The sequence below is a fragment of the Rhinopithecus roxellana genome, chromosome 8 (genome assembly GCF_007565055.1).
Source record: "Rhinopithecus roxellana isolate Shanxi Qingling chromosome 8, ASM756505v1, whole genome shotgun sequence".
NCBI classification, from domain to species: Eukaryota; Metazoa; Chordata; class Mammalia; order Primates; family Cercopithecidae; genus Rhinopithecus; species Rhinopithecus roxellana.
The window spans coordinates 43,250,726-43,268,960 of NC_044556.1; the positions used below are offsets into that span (position 1 = coordinate 43,250,726).

Sequence of the window (18,235 nt, forward strand, 5' to 3'; positions counted from 1 at the left end):
ACATATCTGTATGTGTATATATATGTATATATTTGACAACTATAAAGGTAGAGCTTGGACCAGAGTCCAGGTTTCCTGACCCCTCCAGTCATAATTCCTTGTTAATGTTACCAATTACGAATATTTTTTTTTTTTTTGAGACGGAGTCTCGCTCTATCGCCCAGGCTGGAGTGCAGTGGTCCACGGTCTCTGCTCACTGCAAGCTCCGCCTCCTGTGTTCAAGCCATCCTCCTGCCTCAGCCTCCCAAGTAGCTGGGACTACAGGCGCCCGCCACCACGCCCAGCTAATTTTTTGTTTTTTTTAGTAGAGACGAGGGTTTCACCACGTTAGCCAGGATGGTCTCGATCTCCTGACCTCGCGATCTGCCCGCCTCGGCCTCCCAAAGTGCTGGGATTACAGGCGTGAGCCACCGCGCCCGGCCAATTTTTTGTTTGTTTGTTTTGAGACAGAGTCTCGCTCTGTCGCCCAGGCTGGAGTGCAGTGGCGCAACCTCCGGCTCCCAGGTTCAAGCGATTCTCCTGCCTCAGCCTCAGCCTTCCAAGTAGCTGGGATTACAGGCGTCCGCCACCACGACTGGCTAATTTTTGTATATTTAGTCAGACGGGGTTTCACCATGTTGACCAGGCTGGTCTTGAACTTCTGACCTCAGGTGATCCACCCTCCTCGGCCTTCCAAAATGCTGGGATTACAGGCGTGAACCACCATGCCCAGCTCCTTAAGAAGTCTTCACATTCCTCTTTTACTTAAGGCATTACTGGGCTTCGTTTCTGGAGCCTTGTGAGAAGCATTACACTGTTCCTTTTTTTTTTTCTTTCTTTCTTTTTTAAAATTAATTTTCCTGTAGGAAGCAAGAGCCCATCTCCTTCTTTAGGCAATGAAGCTTTTTTCACCTTTGCATAAAAGAATAGCTTGGCCCCCTTTTTAAATTTTCTTTTGTCTTAACCGTCCCTTGAGGCTAGAAGAGGATTCTCATAGCACAGGGTTGCGAGTCACGAGAATCCAGGTTAAGGAAAGGGTGAAAGTCCTGAGCTGAAACAACTACCTTGGGGCATTCAAGGAACAGCAAACAGCAAGCAGACCCGCGAGGGTGGCGGGAGCCGGGCTGGAGATCAGGTGGGAGAGCTGGCCAGATGCCCGCAGGCGCGGTGAGCAGGTAGCCTGGAATGCGCTGGGGGCTCTTCCCTGGGCGCGGCTTCAGCACCCCGCATTCCGGTCCCACCACGTCCCCACCCACCTGGAGAAGGCGGAGGCTGCACTAAGTGTGATGAGTAGTCGAGAAGAGATGATTTTCAAAACATATCCTCTCTCTTTGCTCTCCCCGCTTTCCAATTCTGCTTTGTCTTTTTCCTTGTTGTGGGTGCTGGCGAGGGAAAGCAGGCAAGGAAGTTGGTGCCAAGAAGGGAATGCCTTCCTTGGGCGCCAAGAGGCATTGACCGGGTGTCAGAGCCTTCTGAGAGTCAGATGAGACTTTGGCCCAGGGCCAGGAAGATGTCTTCAGATGTGGGCCGGAAGACTTGACAGTGCGGGGTCTCCCTCTTTTAAAAATATCCATATAATCAAAGCCTTTGTTGACCGGCCAGCTCCGGCCCGTCAATCCTGCACAGATGCGCCCCAGGGCACCAGCCCGGAGGTCCTTTTCCTAATCTCCGCCCTCGCTCTCGCTCACTCTCCTCTTGTTGCCTGCTCCGCCCGCTCCCGCTCCCGGTCTCTGATTGCTTCTAACTCACGTCACTCCCGATCTGTCCCCGCCCACTCGGCGCTGCCATTGGCAGTCGGCAGTGGGTACGCGGCTTCTGTGGGGGAGGGGGGAGCTATGCGAGGGGGCGGGAATTCCCGACTCTAGGCCGGAAGCGCGCGGAGACCATGTAGTGAGACCCTCGCGAGGTGAGTGCGGGCTCTCCGGGACGGGGTCCAGGTCGGGCTGCCCAGGCCTCCCTGGGCCCGGGAGCAGGAGTCCCAGTTCACGCATTCTTCATCTGCTTCCCGCGACGCTGGCGGCCTCGCATCCCACCTCCTGGAGCCTGGACTTTCAGGCACCGCCCTCAGTGTCGCCTCAGTCCGTCCCGGGACCGCAGACTCTTAGGGCCCCTCTCCTTGGCCATCTGCCTCTAGGTCCCAGCCTGGGCCCTGAAGCTCTTGCTCTCTACGCTGGGAAAAGGGGAACGATGGAGCGATCCAGCACCCAAACTTACCCTGTCCAGGCGACCCACGGAGATACCCATGACATCTCTGCCCAGCCCCAGCCTTTTTGGCTTCACCCTCTGCGTTCGGGAGTTGGGGACCTGGCCTCTACATTCCTTAGGGGAACTCCAGCTCCAGGTCCTATTTAGAGGCGGTTCCTAGTTTCCTAGTTCGCTGGGGGCACCAGGTGAAAGGGTGATGAGATACCCATACAGCCTTTCTCAGGCCTGGGTTTCCCCCTTGCAGTCTCCCTGAATAAGTCACTTGGGAAAGAAAGTGTGAGAAGAGAGGAATGTTCCTGGTACAGGAGTAGATGAGTCACCCTGGGTTGGGGAAGGTCACAAAGTGGCTGGGACCAGGGAGCTGCACTCTGCTGACCAAACTTCTCCATTCCTTGCCCCATCTTCCCTTGCATGATTTTTCCCCACCCACTCTGGTCTGTCTTCCTAGGGCTGAGAGTCACTGGAGCTACCAGCAGCACCATGGGGCCCTGGGGAGAGCCAGAGCTCCTGGTGTGGCGCCCAGAGGCGGTAGCTTCAGAGCCTCCAGTGCCTGTGGGGCTGGAGGTGAAGTTGGGGGCCCTGGTGCTGCTGCTGGTACTCACCCTCCTCTGCAGCCTGGTGCCCATCTGTGTGCTGCGCCGGCCAGGAGCTAACCATGAAGCCTCAGGTAAACCTCTCCTTTTCCCCACACTCCTATGAATGCTTGGCTTAGGGAGGGCTCTGGGGCTGTGGGGAGTGACCAAAGGAGGAGGGAAAGGCAAGGGTAGCCATGGTTTGGGTTGGGGTGGTGGGCCCTGGAGGGGGTTTGTTTGCTCATTCTCCTCTGTGCTTAACCCCTACCCAGCTTCCCGCCAGAAAGCGCTGAGCCTAGTAAGCTGTTTTGCGGGGGGCGTCTTTTTGGCCACCTGTCTCCTGGACCTGCTGCCTGACTACTTGGCTGCCATAGATGAGGCCCTGGCAGCCTTGCACGTGACGGTGAGCGCTGACCTGGACATGTGACATGTGGGAGGGAAATCACACACCTCTAGGAGTGTTGGTTTGTGGAGATCGATTCATGTGTCACTCCGTGACTTTGTGGAAGGCTTTTGGCATGTGATACGAATTGTGATTTTTGGTTATGGGGCATAATTCTTTCTGTGTTCCCTCCCCCTTCCCCATTCCCTTTGTGACCCCTACATGCCCTTTGAGACAGTAAGACATTTTTTCTCAGGTGTGTGACTTTCTCTGTGGGTTCTCAGTTCTAGCTACCAGCAAGTGCTCCAATAATCATCTTCACTCTCTCACCACTTTCCTAAAGGGCTGGAGATAGAGGTCTCTGTAGGCCTGAGAAGGATAGGAGGCGATTCCCTGGGTCCTGGTGTTGCTGACCTTTTTAGGCCTTGGCCCAAGGAAGTGGGCTGTGAGGAATGATAAAGTCCACGGCATAGGACTTGGTTTATTATAGGAAAAACTGAGGCCGTTGGATAGTGGGGCAGGAAAGTCATCCTGGGCTCTTTCCTCTCTTTTTTCCCCTTAAACTGAGGAAGTAACACTGACGTAATCCTTCGTGTCTGTGACTGAGTGACCTGTGTCTCCGTGTGACTGCGTATAAGCCTGAATGTCCTGTGATATGTGGCTCTATGTATGAGTATTTGGGGAGGTGGGCCAATGTGTGACCATTTCATGTATGTCTGCATCCGTGACTCTCAACTAGGAGTGTGACTTTGCCCCTCAGGAAACATTCTGGGGATATTTTTAGTTGTCACAGTGGGGAGGGGGATAGAGGGAACATTGTGCCTGCTGTTGGCATCTGGTAGGGAGAGATCAGAAATGCTATTAATCTACAGTGCACAAGATAGCTCCCATGACAAAGAATTATCTGGCCCAAAATGTGTTTTTGTTTGTTTTGAGAAAGAGTCTTGCTCTGTTGCCCAGGCTGGAGTGCAGTGGCACAATCTTGACTCACTGCAACCTCTGCCTCCGGGGTTCAAGTGATTCTCCTGGTTCAGCCTCCCGAGTAGCTGGGATTACAGGCATCCACCACCACACTGCTAATTTTTGTATTTTTAGTAGAGATGGTGTTTCACCATGTTGGCCTGACTGGTCTCAAACTCCTGACCTCAAGTGATGTGCCTGCTTTGGTCTCCCAAAGTGCTGAGATTATAGGCATGAGCCACCAAAGCTGGCCCAAAAATGTTAATAGTTCCAAAGCTGAGAAACTTTGGTCTACATGTAACACTGTGAGTGACACCATAATCTGTGTGTATGTATCATTCTGTGTCAGTGTTACCAATTCACTCTATCTTTGTGTGACCGAGAGTAGCCCTGTATCTGTGTGGGACCCTAAGTCTGTGTAACTGGGCTTCCACCAGATTTTGCATCTCACTCTTCCTTCCCTGAATGTTTTGCTGCCGCTTCTGCCCACAGCTCCAGTTCCCGCTGCAAGAGTTCATCCTGGCCATGGGCTTCTTCCTGGTCCTGGTGATGGAGCAGATCACACTGGCTTACAAGGAGCAGTCAGGGCCGTCACCTCTTGAGGAAACAAGGGCTCTGCTGGGAACAGTGAATGGTGGGCCGCAGCATTGGCATGATGGGCCAGGGGTTCCACAGGCGAGTGGAGCCCCAGCAAGCCCCTCAGCCTTGCGTGCCTGTGTACTGGTCTTCTCCCTGGCCCTCCACTCTGTGTTTGAGGGACTGGCGGTGGGGCTGCAGCGAGACCGGGCTCGGGCGATGGAGCTGTGCCTGGCTTTGCTGCTCCACAAGGGCATCCTGGCTGTCAGCCTGTCCCTGCGGCTGCTGCAGAGCCACCTTAGGGCACAGGTGGTGGCTGGCTGTGGGATCCTCTTCTCATGCATGACACCTCTAGGCATCGGGCTGGGTGCAGCTCTGGCTGAGTCGGCAGGACCTCTGCACCAGCTGGCCCAGTCTGTGCTAGAGGGCATGGCGGCTGGCACCTTTCTCTATATCACCTTTCTGGAAATCCTGCCCCAGGAGCTGGCCAGTTCTGAACAAAGGATCCTCAAGGTCATCCTGCTCCTAGCAGGCTTTGCCCTACTCACTGGCCTGCTCTTCATCCAAATCTAGGGTGCTTCAAGAGAGGGGCAGGGGAGATTGATGATCAGGTGCTCCTGTTCTCCCTTCCCTCCCCCAGTTGTGGGGAATAGGAAGGAATGGGGAAGGGAAGTACTGAGGACCAAAAAATTCTCTGGGAGCTAAAGATAGAGCCTTTGGGGCTATCTGACTAATGAGAGGGAAGTGGGCAGACGAGAGGCTGGCCCCAGTCCCAAGGAACAAGAGATGGTCAAGTCGCTAGAGACATGATCAGGGGACATTAGGATTGGGGAAGACACTTGACTGCTAGAAGCAGAAGTTGGACACTATACATAAGGACAGGCTCACATGGGAGGCTGGAGGTGGGCACCCAGCTGCTGTGGGACAGCTATGTAGAGGTCATAAACCTAGAGTCAGTGTCCTGTTGGTCCTAGCCCATTTCAGCACCCTGCCACTTGGAGTGGACCCCTCCTACTTTTCTTAGCGCCTGCCCTCATATCTATCTCCCTCTTCCCATCTCCCAGGGCACTAGTGCCAAATGGTCTCTCCCTGCCAATTTTGGTATCTTCTCTGGCCTCTCCAGTCCTGCTTACTCCTCTATTTTTAAAGTGCCAAACAAATCCCCTTCCTCTTTCTTAAAGCACAGTAATGTGGCACTGAGCCCTACCCAGCACCTCAGTGAAGGGGTCCTGCTTGCTCTTTATTTTGGTCCTGGATCCTGGGGTGGGGCAGAAATATTTTCTGGGCTGGGGTAGGAGGAAGGTTGCTGCAGCCACCTACTGCTACTGTACCCTAGGAATATGGGGACATGGACATGGTGTCCCATGCCCAGATGATAAACACTGAGCTGCCAAAACATTTTTTTAAATACACCCGAGGAGCCCAAGGGGGAAGGGCAATGCCTACCCCCAGCGTTATTTTTGGGGAGGGAGGGCTGTGCATAGGGCCATATTCTTTAGGATCTATTTTATTAACTGACCTGTTTTGGGAACTATTACCCAAATAAAAGATGTTTCTAGACATCTGTACAGTATCTGATTCATTTGTTTTGGGAAAGGGGTGGGCACGTGGCCAGCCTGAGAGGGCCTGAGTCCCAGATGTTTACAGCTGTTTTAAGATTCTTGGTCTCACTGTTTTCACTCAGGCCCCGATAGTCCCCTTCCTTGAAGATAACCAAATTTTTCCTCCTTTGTGTCTTGGTACTTCTTTCCCGGTCCCCCTCCCCTCCTCTTCGCTCCCCTCGCTCTTCCTTTCCTCTCTCTTTAATCCCTCTCTTCTTTCCGTTCGTAGTCTCAGGACTAATTTAGAACTACTCTTCCCAGCTTACCCCTCTCAGGGAGTAGCCGAGAGGGTGGAGCGAAGTCCCCAGTTTCCGGAGTCAGCAGGGCTGCTGGGAAGTGGAGTCCGTTTCCTCCCGGTGCTGCGTGACTGGCGATGTGAAGGAGTCTCGTAAACAAACTACAATTCCCGGCGGCCCCCGCGCTCAACAGGTCAGGGCTAGGCTGGGGCCGGGTTCGCGGTGCTCGCTGAGGCGGCGGTGGCTACGGTTGGAGGAGCCGGGCCAGGGCCGCGGCGAAGGCCGCGGCTGGTACTGGAAGGGTGGCAGGCAGGGACGGGGAAGGAAGATGGCGACGTCGGGGGCGAACGGGCCTGGCTCGGCCTCGACCTCGGCCTCGGCTTCCAATCCGCGCAAATTTAGTGAGAAGATCGCGCTGCAGAAGCAGCGTCAGGCCGAGGAGACGGCGGCCTTCGAGGAGGTGATGATGGACATCGGCTCCACCCGGGTGAGGGGCCGCGCCGGGGAGCCGAGCAGAGCTGAGCAGTTACAGAGCGGAGACCGGAGAGGCGGGGCGGGGGCGGGCGTCGCAGCGAAGGAGGCGGAACGGGGCAGGGGACGCGGGCGCCGCCGTTTGGGAGGCGCAGGTTGAGGGCCGAGGGGCAGGAAGAAGGATTTTGCCGGGGGAGACCGAAACACTGGAGAGGTTGGGGGTGTAGAGGCGACTGGGGGGCCGAGTACGTGAGGCGGGAGTGGGCGGAGAGGGGAGATGGGTCCGGCAGAGGTAGGAGGTGAGTGGTCCTTGTGCATCCCTGACGGAGTCCCCTCGAGGACGCTACTGAAGCATGCCTGGTATTGGGGTATGGCCTGGGAGAAGGGCTGCTTGCCTGTAACCTGGCTCCTCTGAGTTTGTGATCTCCTCCAAACTGGTCCCTCTGCCCTCTGCGCTTTGGTGCCCCCGGGAAAGGGCCCCTTGCGTGGTTTGAACGAGCGGTGCTGTGTAGAGTGGGGCAGGAAGTCCCCTCCTGCGTCCCGTCCTTTTGCTTCCTTTTTCAAATACTTCTTGTGGTTTCCTGACGTGAATGAAGGTGAGGTCCATTGCTTGGTGTTTTGTCCTGGCCTCCTTGGAGGAGAGGTAGGGTTTTGAATCCTAAAACTGGGTAACCGTTCGACCATAAGTTGTGTGGAACTCTATGGTTTGCTGAGCTTTCTAGGGAAATGGCTGCTTTGTGGGTCCGTGTGTAGGGTGCCTTGGAGGGTCTTCTATGTGTAGGGAATATTCATTCCTAGGAAGTTCTTGAGAGAACTTTCAGGCCTCTGCCAGGCTGCCTCTGAAGCCCCCCGGCCTTGATTTCTTGCTTTCCAAGGCTGGATGTCAGAGGGACCAAGGGGTGGGAGTCCGCCTAGGTGGTATGCAGTCTTAATTTAGGGACACATTCTTCTAAAAAAACTGCAATAAGGATATTGCAGTGATTCCTCATGGCAGAGAGCTAGAAGGAATTTAAGGGTTGATGATGGAACGTTACTACATCTCTAGCCTTTTTCTGCTGGTCTGACTGTGGTTGCATCTGTGACTGACTCTGGTTGTATTTTTGTGTGTATCCCCCTTGACTCTGTTAGTCTTTTTTTTTTCCTCGTCCTTTCCCCTTTGAGTCTCTAGGGACTATGTGCCCTAGTTTGTGGGAGTCAGAAGTTAGGTGGGGAGGCAAATCTGGGAGGGTGTCTGTGCATACATGTGCACACTTACATGCATGTGTGTGCATAACCCACTGTAACCACTGTGAGGATTATGATCTAACTGTAGATTGCTCCCCTTTAGGAACTTTTTCATCATGTTGGGGACAGAGACAGGAAGATGGGAGTCTGATCTTGATAGCATGAGGCCCTGCCCTCAGGACTGTGATTCTAGCAGAGGCACGGTGGGATCTTAGGGCTTGTATGTGCAAAGAAAGGTTGTGCGAAACTCAAAAGCTGGGGCTTCTCTTTACGGTGCCTTGATCTCTTAAAAGGCCCCCTCTACCCACCTTGCTCCTATTGGTTAATTTATCAGCTACACAGAAAAGTCTAGTGGGCTTACATGACCAGGGGACCCAAAAGTCTAGAGCTAGGGACAAGAGACCTGGGACTCAGCCTGTTATCTGGCCAGGTGGGAGGGCTCATTTGAGACAGAGATGGTCATAGGAGGCTATACCACTGAGAGACTGGGGTTGCCATATATGTTGATAGTGGTCTTGAAGTGGTCCAGAGGTCAGCACAGTGCCCACTGAACTCACTAGGCTGACCTCCTGGAACAGAACGTCAGTTCTGATGTTGGCTTCTGTACAAGAGTGTGACCCTGGAAGCTCTTAGAACTTGCCTCTCCTCAGCTACCCTCCTCCCCATGGCCTTGCCCTGGGCCTGTTTATTTGGCTGGTGGCAGGGGCTGAGCCTTGGAAATAGATGCTCACCTCTCACAGAGATAGGATATCTGTACACAGGCTAAATCCATGTCAGGCTGTCTGACGTCTATGCCAGACATATCTCCCCAAAGTGAGGATGAGACCAGGAAGATGGCTCTGGCCCATGCTGGAGTGGGCTACTGCTCTCTCTCCACCCTCTTCCTCCAGACTTCCCTGCCAATTCAGGAGCCTTAGGAGTCAGTGGAAGAATGTCCCTTGGTTTTGGTGCTGTTTTTCTAGCTAGGAGAGTTGTCATTCCTTGGATGTTCTAGTTTGGGAGGTGCAGGCTTTGTGTAGCCTTCCTGAGGCTGGGCAAGTGGCAGAGCCCAGAAGCCTGTGCTCTCCAGAATGGGAAGGAAAAAGGCTGGCAGTAATGGCTCCGTGACATCCACCTGTAGCCTTCCTCTTAATGTCCCAATTAATCCTGGACTCATCTAGAAAGAAAGCAGAGGTTCCTACTAGGCACTCTCCCTTGTGAGTAGCCCGGGGGCTCCTGGCAGCCCCTCAGGAACTCTGCTTAGAGTGATGCCAAATGAGACAGGTCCTGAGCAGAATATCTGTCTCTGCCTGGCAGGATGATGTCAAACAGTAGTGATATCATTGATGAGGGCAGTCTGCAGATGGACTCTGGTGGGTTATTTGCACCAAATCTCAGTGGACCTTTCAAACCCCAACACTGGCCTTTTTTCTGGCAGATTATTTCTTTATTTTTATTTACTTTTTTTTTTTGGAGACATGATCTCACTCTGTCACCCAGGCAGCTGGAGCAGAGTGACATAAACACGTCTCACTGCAGCCTCTACCTCCCAGGCTCAAGTGATCCTCCTGTAGCAACGGAGTCTCACCGTGTTGCCCAGTCTGGTCTCCAACACCTGGGCTCAAGCGATCCTCCCACCTTTGCCTTCCAAAGTGCTGGGATTACAGATGTGACCTACTGTGCCTGGCCTAGATTTTTTTTTTTTTTTTTCTGAGACGGAGTCTCACTCTGTCACCCAGACTGGAGTACGGTGGCGCGATCTTGGCTCACTGCAAGCTCTGCTTCCCGGGTTCACACCATTCTCCTACCTCAGCCTCCCGAGTAGCTGGGACTACAGGTGCCCGCCACCACGCCCGGCTAATTTTTTGTATTTTTAGTATAGACGGGGTTTCACCATGTTGGCCAGGATGGTCTCGATCTCCTGACTTCGTGATACACCCACCTTGGCCTCCCAAAGTGCTGGGATTACAGGTGTGAGTTACTGTGCCTGGCCTAGATATTTTAAAAGCAGTGACAGCAGCAGCATATCCTGGTGACAGAGATAGCAAGGATGACTGAAGGAAATAGTGCTCAGGACCTTCCTGACATTCCCACTTGTTCCCCATGTTTCAGTTACAGGCCCAAAAACTGCGACTGGCATACACAAGGAGCTCTCATTATGGTGGGTCTCTGCCCAATGTTAACCAGATTGGCTCTGGCCTGGCCGAGTTCCAGGTGAGTAGACACCAGCCAGGGAGGAGTGGAGGTTCTTTAGGCTGCTTCCTCTGCTGACTTCTGTCCTTTTTGGCAGAGCCCCCTCCACTCACCTTTGGATTCATCTCGAAGCACGCGGCACCATGGGCTGGTGGAACGGGTGCAGCGAGATCCTCGAAGAATGGTGTCCCCACTTCGCCGATACCCCCGCCACATATCCTTCACAGGGGACTTGGGAGTGTCTGAAAAGTAGTGGGATGGGGTTCCTCAGGGACTTATAGGAAGCACTTGAAGTGTTGTGCAGTCCCATCCTTCTTCTGGAGCTCTTCTTTACCCAGCTTCCCTGAAAACAACCATAGCTCCTGCATCAGCACCTGCTCCTGTGATAAGGAGTTTTTGCTCCTGAGGCTGTGCCCCCTGTGTCTGGCTGGCTCTGGCTGTCTTCACATCAGCTTGCTGCCAGAGGCAGCCTTCCTTGTCTCTTGCTAAAGGAGATTGTATCCCTTCTCCTCACATTTCTGAGTTTTCAGTCTCAGAGACATGTGTCCCTGTATCCTCGAAGTCCTGCCTGGACATTCTCCTGGATTTTTTCAGCCCCTTTAGACCTGATTCCCTTCTTCTCTTCCATTCTTTGATCCTATTGTTGTCCCTTATAGAAGAGGAGAAAGGTATGTGTTTCTCGAAACAACTCATCTGCTGCCTCCACTGTTCTTTCCTCATCTGGCCTCTATCTCATCTGTCCTCTCTACTTTTTTCCTTAACTGGTGCTGTTCACATTGACAGCTCTCCCTACAGTCCTGCCTACTTATCTCCTCCCCCAGAGTCTAGCTGGCGAAGGTAAGTGTCCAGGGCAGGCAGAAGCTCCTGCCTACTCTCTGACGTGTTTCTGGAGGGAGCTGCCCCTTCTGGGTTGGGGCTGGGATTACTGGGCTAAGGTTTCAACAGTACCTCTTCCTATAACGCCAGGGCTGAGAGAGGTGGAGGCAGTTGGAGTAGGTGGGTCAGAGTCCAGCCTTGGCCATGTTGACACGAGTGGTCAAGCCTCCCAGTCCAGCCAGAGCAGAACCAATGGGAACCGTAGCCAGCCTGGGGTGTGTGTGTAAGGGGGAGGGGAGAATGGCAGAGGGGCAGGTGAAAATGGCAACCTTCTGTCAAAGGTGGGTGCAAGATGTAGTGCTCTGGCACTTTTAGATTTCTGAAACTCTCCCCTTGTCCATCTCACCTTCAGTGCTCATACCCAGAAGAGGTGCTGGGCTCCAAGATTCCCATTCAGCTGGTCCTGGCAGAGAGAAGTTTCCAGCTCTCTTAGATTGACTGGGGGAGGGGTCAATCATAAACAGGAGAAGAACCAGAAAGAAAAGGGGATGATCTGGGAGCTTAGCCATCTTCACTTCCATCTTGGCTGCCCCACATTTTCCAACCCCTATGCCCACCTTCTTGTCCACTGCCAGCCTTCCTCCTCATGACTTTGTTTTTCTACCCCAGGACGATGCCCTGGGGCAATTTCCCTGCAGAGAAGGGGCAGTTGTTTCGACTACCATCTGCACTTAACAGGTGATGGCCTTTGCCTTCTTTAGGCCACATCTCCTCTTATCTGTAGTTTCTGGGGCCCTGCTCCCTCACCACCCCCCATTTCCAGCCCAGCTAGTGTTTTCCCTTGCTGGGCAGGGCTTAGGGACCAGGAAGACTGTCACTGGTGTCAGCTCATTCCTGCTCCCCCCATAGGACAAGCTCTGACTCTGCCCTTCATACAAGTGTGATGAACCCCAGTCCCCAGGATACCTACCCAGGCCCCACACCTCCCAGCATCCTGCCCAGCCGACGTGGGGGTAAGTGGCCCTGTCCCAGGGTTGGGAGTAACCACAGAGCTATTTATTTATTTATTATTTTTTTTTGAGACTGAGTCTCACTCTGTCGCCCAGGCTGGAGTGCAATGGCACGATCTCAGCTCACTACAACCTCTGCCCTCCGAGTTCAAGTGATTCTCCTGCCTCAGCCTCCTGAGTAGCTGGGGTTACAGGCGTCTGCCACCGCGCCCAGCTAAAATTTTGTGTTTTTAGTAGAGATGGGGTTTCACCATCTTGGCCAGGCTGGTCTTGAGCTCCTGACCTCGTGATCCACCCGCCTCAGCCTCCCAAAGTGCTGAGATTACAGAAGTGAGCCACCACGCCTGGCCTCCATGGAGCTATTTAAAGCAGGTAGGCAAGTGGGCACTGCAGCCAACGCCACTGTATCCCTTGCAGGTATTCTGGATGGTGAAATGGACCCCAAAGGTATGTGTTCCTCACTGCTGTGGGTACTGGATGCCAAAGAATTTCTGGGCTGGTGTTGGGATTTTGTGCAGGTTCAGGGAGCAGGACTCCTTCCCACCTGCTTCTGCTTCCTGTCCTGCCTTACTGGCTCTTTCTCCAACTCTCCCATCACCAGTCTTTCTCTTTCAAGTACCTGCTATTGAGGAGAACTTGCTAGATGACAAGCATTTGCTGAAGCCGTGGGATGCTAAGAAGGTAGGTGGAGGCCACCGGGTGTCACCCACTAGTCTCTCTGCTATCCCCTTGCCATGGGGCAGGCCTTGCAGGGTTCTCCACTGAGCACTGTCCTCATTTTCCATATTCTTCCTTCTTTCCTCAGCTATCCTCATCCTCTTCCCGACCTCGGTCCTGTGAAGTCCCTGGAATTAAGTAAGTACTCCCTGAGGTTGGCTGAGAGTTGGGGGAAGGAAGTACAGGGAGATGTAGAAGACTGATCTCTGCTGTTCCCTGACCACCGCACCCCACTCCTATTTACATCTTTCTTTTTCTCTCTTTCCCCTAGCATCTTTCCATCTCCTGACCAGCCTGCCAATGTGCCTGTCCTCCCACCTGCCATGAACACGGGGGGCTCCCTACCTGACCTCACCAACCTGCACTTTCCCCCACCACTGCCCACCCCCCTGGACCCTGAAGAGACAGCCTACCCTAGCCTGAGTGGGGGCAACAGTACCTCCAATTTGACCCACACCATGACTCACCTGGGCATCAGCGGGGGCATGGGCCTGGGCCCAGGCTATGATGCACCAGGTGAGTGGCTGTCCTGGCCATGTGCCCACTGGGTGCTGCCTGACTGGAGGGATGAAGGGGAGGGCGGTTTGAGCACCTGAGATCCTGCTGTGACCGCCCACACCAGCCTGTCACCTCTGCACCCCAGGATTCCCTCACGGCAGTTCTCAGCCAGTGATAACTGGTAGGTGTGGTGTTTCCTAGAAAGAAGAGGAAGGGCAGCCCCCAGATGGGCAGTGCTGTCAGGGATAGAGTAGGGAGGACGTTGTGTTGCTGCTTTCATAGTCTGGTCACTGCTACCCATTCTGGGTGGAAAGGGGCCCAGTTCCCATCAGTAATGTTGGCATCTCTGGTTTTTTGTCTGTGCCTGCAGGACTTCATTCACCTCTCAGCCACCCATCCCTGCAGTCCTCCCTAAGCAATCCCAACCTCCAGGCTTCCCTGAGCAGTCCTCAGCCCCAGCTCCAGGGCTCCCACAGCCACCCCTCTCTGCCTGCCTCTTCCTTGGCCCGCCATGCACTACCCACCACCTCCCTGGGCCACCCCTCACTCAGTGCTCCGGCTCTCTCCTCCTCCTCTTCCTCCTCCACTTCATCTCCTGTTTTGGGCACCCCCCCTTACCCTGCTTCTACCCCTGGGGCCTCCCCCCACCACCGCCGTGTGCCCCTCAGCCCCCTGAGTTTGCTCGCGGGCCCAGCCGACGCCAGAAGGTCCCAACAGCAGCTGCCCAAACAGTTTTCGCCAACAATGTCACCCACCTTGTCTTCCATCACTCAGGTATGCGTGGCTGCCTTCCCTGCATGTCTGTCTCCCTTCCCTTTTCTCCTGCCATGTTGTTTCCCTCCCACCCTCCTTTCCTCAAATACCTACTCTATACTCATCCCCTTCCATTCCTCTGTCCTCCACCTGCCCCATCTTTTATCCATCTTGTCTCTTGCTTCACAGTGCAAACACAAAAGCTGTGGTTAAGCATTTTTAGTTTCAAATCCTGGCTCTACCTCTTACTAGCAGTCACCTTGGACAAGTTATTTAGTTTCTGTAAGCCTCAGTAGTTTCATTTCTAAAACAAGGATGGTTCATGAGGATCAAATGAAATAACATACATAAAATACTTAGCACCACATATAGCCCAGGTATATGCTTGACAAATAGTAGCTTACCCTTTCCTTTTATTTGCCTCCTCTGTTCCTATCCATTTCGTGTCTGTCTGTTATCTGATGCCCCTATCCTGTCCCATCTCCTCCCCTGTATCCCCTCCTAATTTCATAGAATTTGTAGAATCAGGCCGGGCACGGTGGCTCAAGCCTGTAATCCCAGCAATTTGGGAGGCCGAGACGGGCGAATCACGAGGTCAGGAGATCGAGACCATCCTGGCTAACACGGTGAAACCCCTTCTCTACTAAAAAATACAAAAAACTAGCCGGGCGAGGTGGCGGGCTCCTGTAGTCCCAGCTACTCAGGAGGCTGAGGCAGGAGAATGGCGGGAACCCGGGAGGCGGAGCTTGCAGTGAGCTGAGATCCGGCCACTGCACTCCAGCCTGGGTGACAAAGCAAGACTCTGTCTCAAAAAAAAAAAAAAGAATTTGTAGAATCAGAGAATCTCCTACTGTGGAGCCCAATCCCTTCACTTAATAGATGAGAAAGTAGGACCTAGAGGGAAAGTGTCTTTTCCAAGTTTACCCAGCAAGTTAGGGAGAGTTGAGACTAGAATTTGAAACTCTTAGTTTAGGGCTTGTTCCACCAAGATGAAATTCTTAGCCCTTGTCTCCCTTCCTATCCTTTTCTTCTTGTTCGCTATCTCTGCTCCTCTTTTCTTTCATCCAAATGTTCTTTTCCCTCTCCTCTGCCCAACTTTTCCTCCTTCATTGCTATCCCTGGAATGTGTGTTCTGTGTTCCATCTTTACTCAGGTCCCCGCTTTTGTAGGAAAGACTGAGGCCAGATTAGCAAGGGCTGTGTTCCCAGAGTGTGGAGTGAGCTTGACTTCCCTTCCTTTCTTTCTCCTTTTCCTTCCTTCTTCTCCCACTCCCTCGGGCCTCTTCACGGCTATAGAACAGCAGTTCTCAACCTTAGTTCCTTATTTACTAACAATAAATAGTTCAAGTACCAAGGTTTAAGAATGGTTTACTTCTAAGGCTGGGCACAGTGGCTCATGCCTGTAATCCCAGCACTTTGGGAGGCCAAGGTGGGAGGATTATTTGAGTCCAGGAGTTCAAAACTAGCCTGGGCAATATGGTGAGACTCAATCTCTAAAACAAATAAAAAATTAGCCAGGAGCAGTCGTGCACGCTTGTAGTCCTGGCTACTGGGGAGGCTGAGATGGGAGGATCACTTGAGCCAGGAAGGTTGAGGCTTCAGTTCCAACTATGATTGCACCACTGTACTCCAGCCTGGGCAACAGAGTGAGGCCCTGTCTCAAAAAAGAATAGTTTACTTATGTAGTAGATTTAAAATTACCCCTGTGTTAGCCTCACTATATCACTTTCATTCTGATATGCACTTTTTTTTTTTTTTTTTTTTTTTGAGACAGAGTCTCGCTCTGTTGCCCAGGCTGGAGTGCAGTGGCGTGATCTCAGCTCACTGCAACCTCCCACTTCCTGGGTTCAAGCAATTCTCCTGTCTCAGCCTTCTGAATAGCTGGGACTACAGACGCCCGCTACCATACCCAGCTAATTTTTATATTTTTAGTAGAGACGGGGGTTTCACCATGTTGGCCAGGCTGGTCTCGAACTCCTGACCTCAGGTGATCCACCCACCTTGGACCTCCCAAAGTGCTGGGATTACAGATATGAGCCACCACACCCTGCCAACTAATACCCATTTTTGAGTAACTGCACTCAACCCCAGGGATGCCTGTGAGAATGTAGAATGTTGTCACATTTATTTTGGGAGTGGTTGTAGCTAAAGAAGGTGGGAAGCCCTAAGAGTTCTTGGGGTATACACTGAGCGGTAAGCTTCCCTCTTTTTACTTCTTTTCAGGGCGTCCCCCTGGATACCAGTAAACTGTCCACTGACCAGCGGTTGCCCCCATACCCATACAGCTCCCCAAGTCTGGTTCTGCCTACCCAGCCACACACCCCAAAGTCTCTACAGCAGCCAGGACTGCCCTCTCAGTCTTGTTCAGTGCAGTCCTCAGGTGGGCAGCCCCCAGGCAGGCAGTCTCATTACGGGACACTGTACCCACCTGGGCCCAGTGGGCACGGGCAACAGTCTTACCACCGGCCAATGAGTGACTTCAACCTGGGGAATGTGAGTACTCAGGCTCCTTGCTTAAAAGCAGGGGAGGGGGTGAGGGTGGGTCAATGGGGCCTGAATGGCATGGCTGGTGCACTGTGAATGGGGAGATCTAGGTGGGGTGGGTGGTGGGGAGATCTCGTCTCCCTGGAGGTAACATAGTACTGCCAGCTTGGGGCTCCTCTCTTCCTGCGTTTGACCCTACTCCTGCCCCTCTATTTCTGCTCAGCTTGCTCTTTGATGACTTCTGCCTTGACCCGTTCTCTTCCTGGCATGCACATGCTCTGGCCCAGCAGGTACGGTGCCCATACTTACTTCGGGCCCCGTGCTCGCTTCTGTCGCTCTGCTTGCTGCCACCTCCCTCTGTCATTGCCTCTGTTCCTGGGGTGGATGAAGGTTTCTGGGCAAAGGGGATATGTTAGCAGGGCTAGGCAGGATACCAGTTCTAAATCCTACTTCCTCAAGATTTGTCTGTATGTCCATAGCTGGAGCAGTTCAGCATGGAGAGCCCATCAACCAGCCTGGTGCTGGATCCCCCTGGCTTTTCTGAAGGGCCTGGATTTTTAGGGGGTGAGGGGCCAATGGGTGGCCCCCAGGATCCCCACACCCACAACCACCAGAACTTGACCCACTGTTCCCGCCATGGCTCAGGGCCTAACATCATCCTCACAGGTGAGTAGGGGTGGCTGGTGATGGGAAATGGAAGGAGGGAATGACACATTCACTAATGAGTAGGAGATTGAGGGGTCTTGGAAAAGTTTATAGGACATGGGGTCCTCACCTATCTGTTCTACCCACAGGGGACTCCTCTCCAGGTTTCTCTAAGGAGATTGCAGCAGCCCTGGCCGGAGTGCCTGGCTTTGAGGTGTCAGCAGCTGGGTTGGAGCTAGGGCTTGGGCTAGAAGATGAGCTACGCATGGAGCCACTGGGCCTGGAAGGGCTAAACATGCTGAGTGACCCCTGTGCCCTGCTGCCCGATCCTGCTGTGGAGGATTCATTCCGCAGTGACCGGCTCCAATGAGGGGCCTCATCACCATCCCTCTTCTTGGCCCCATCCCCCACCACCGTTCCTTTCCTCCCTTCCCCCTGGCAGGTAGAGACTCTGCTGTCTGTCCCCAGATCCTTTTTCTAGCATGAATGAAGGATGCCAAGAATGAGAAAAAGCAAGGGGTTTGTCCAGGTGGCCCCTGAATTCTGCACAAGGGGTGGGCCTGGGGGAACTCAAGGGAGGGCCTAAAGCACTTGTAACTTTGAACCGTCTATCTGGAGGTCAGAGCCTGTTGGAAAGCAGGGGATAGAGAGGAGCCCTGGAGGCAGGGCTTGTCCGGATGCCTAGGGGTGGGCAGTGCCAGCCCCTCCTCACCACTCTTCCCCTTGCAATGGAGGAGAGAGCCAGAGTGGATACTATTTTTTATTAAATATATTATTATATGTTAATAAAAAAATATCAAACCCTTGGTGTGGTCGGTTATTATTTGGGGCATGGCTGGGGATCTAGGGAGTTATAGGGCCATGGGTCTTTTTATCTATTAGGCTTTTTGCATCTTCTTAGCACCACTGTGCTTTGTGGAAGGGCCCGACAGCCT

General features: G+C 53.3%; 2 protein-coding genes across 5 annotated transcripts; both read left to right on the forward strand.

Annotated features, from left to right (window-relative positions):
* The first annotated feature begins 1,744 nt into the window (after positions 1 to 1,744).
* SLC39A1 (solute carrier family 39 member 1) lies at positions 1,745 to 6,242 on the forward strand. Its single transcript, XM_010364740.2, has 4 exons — positions 1,745 to 1,885; positions 2,633 to 2,851; positions 3,029 to 3,159; positions 4,591 to 6,242. Exons 2-4 carry the CDS (start codon positions 2,665 to 2,667, stop codon positions 5,245 to 5,247), a joined length of 975 nt encoding a protein of 324 aa, XP_010363042.1. The 5' UTR covers positions 1,745 to 1,885; positions 2,633 to 2,664; the 3' UTR covers positions 5,248 to 6,242.
* Positions 6,243 to 6,681: 439 nt separating this feature from the next.
* On the forward strand, positions 6,682 to 18,104 carry CRTC2 (CREB regulated transcription coactivator 2). Of its 4 annotated transcripts, none has more exons than XM_030935710.1 (14): positions 6,682 to 6,704; positions 10,298 to 10,399; positions 10,476 to 10,592; positions 11,154 to 11,215; positions 11,864 to 11,932; positions 12,104 to 12,207; positions 12,622 to 12,651; positions 12,806 to 12,885; positions 13,010 to 13,059; positions 13,193 to 13,437; positions 13,790 to 14,193; positions 16,395 to 16,664; positions 17,135 to 17,321; positions 17,450 to 18,104. In XM_030935710.1, exons 3-14 carry the CDS (start codon positions 10,560 to 10,562, stop codon positions 17,668 to 17,670), a joined length of 1,755 nt encoding a protein of 584 aa, XP_030791570.1. In that variant the 5' UTR covers positions 6,682 to 6,704; positions 10,298 to 10,399; positions 10,476 to 10,559; the 3' UTR covers positions 17,671 to 18,104. The 4 variants fall into 4 exon arrangements, with proteins under 4 accessions (XP_030791570.1, XP_010363043.1, XP_010363044.1 ...); XM_010364741.2 differs by having other exon boundaries at positions 6,699 to 6,998; XM_010364742.2 differs by having other exon boundaries at positions 6,702 to 6,998; positions 12,821 to 12,885; positions 17,450 to 18,095.
* Positions 18,105 to 18,235: the final 131 nt, after the last annotated feature.